Consider the following 622-nt stretch of genomic DNA (forward strand, 5'->3'; position numbering starts at 1 on the left):
GCTCACATGCTGGGGAAGGTGGGCACAGCCCCAGGGGCAGCTCTCACCCTCTCAGGAAGGTGGGCACAGCCCCAGGTGCAGCTCCCACTCTGGGGAAGGTGGGCACAGCCCCAGATGCAGCTCCCACTCTCTCAGGAAGGTGGGCACAGCCCCAGGTGCCCCTGTCCCCTCTGTCTGGTGTAGGGGCTCACAGGTGGGACAAGAATGACAGAATTTGAAATAAACACAACAATTTTATTGTACAAAAGGGGCTGAGCAGCGTCAGGTGCTCTCCTGCACCTTCCTGAAGCACTCCTGCAGCCGCTTCTCCTCACAGCTGCTGTGCAGCCCTGCCAGCAGCACCTGCAGGGAGCAGAGCAGCATGGCAGTGCCCTGGCACTGTGGTGGTGTCACCCACACTGAGCCCACCGACAGCCCCTGAGTCACTCATCACTGCTGCTGGGGAGGGGGGATCCAAACTCCTGCTGGCCTCAGGGGGAAGAGGGGCCTGGCAGCCTCCAGGGAACCCTGAGAGCTCCCAGGGAGCCCTGACCCACCTTCACCTGGCCCTGGCAGCCACCAAGGGGCCCTGAGAGCCACCAAGGAGCCCTGAGAGCCACCAAGGGGCCCTGACAGACACCAA

At 63.0% G+C, this 622-nt stretch overlaps 1 protein-coding gene across 1 annotated transcript in view; it reads right to left on the reverse strand.

Moving 5' to 3' along the window:
• Positions 1-213: 213 nt before the first annotated feature.
• Positions 214-622, reverse strand: part of TTI2 (TELO2 interacting protein 2) — a gene marked incomplete at its 5' end in the record, with an annotated part of 4,339 nt that continues 3,930 nt past the window's right edge. The window contains one exon of the mRNA XM_014311157.2: positions 214-342. Within this exon, the coding sequence (XP_014166632.1) occupies positions 262-342 (81 nt within the window). The remainder of the gene's footprint in view (positions 343-622) is intronic.

The sequence above is a fragment of the Geospiza fortis genome, unplaced genomic scaffold (assembly GCF_000277835.1).
Source record: "Geospiza fortis unplaced genomic scaffold, GeoFor_1.0 scaffold617, whole genome shotgun sequence".
In the NCBI taxonomy this organism is placed as follows: Eukaryota; Metazoa; Chordata; class Aves; order Passeriformes; family Thraupidae; genus Geospiza; species Geospiza fortis.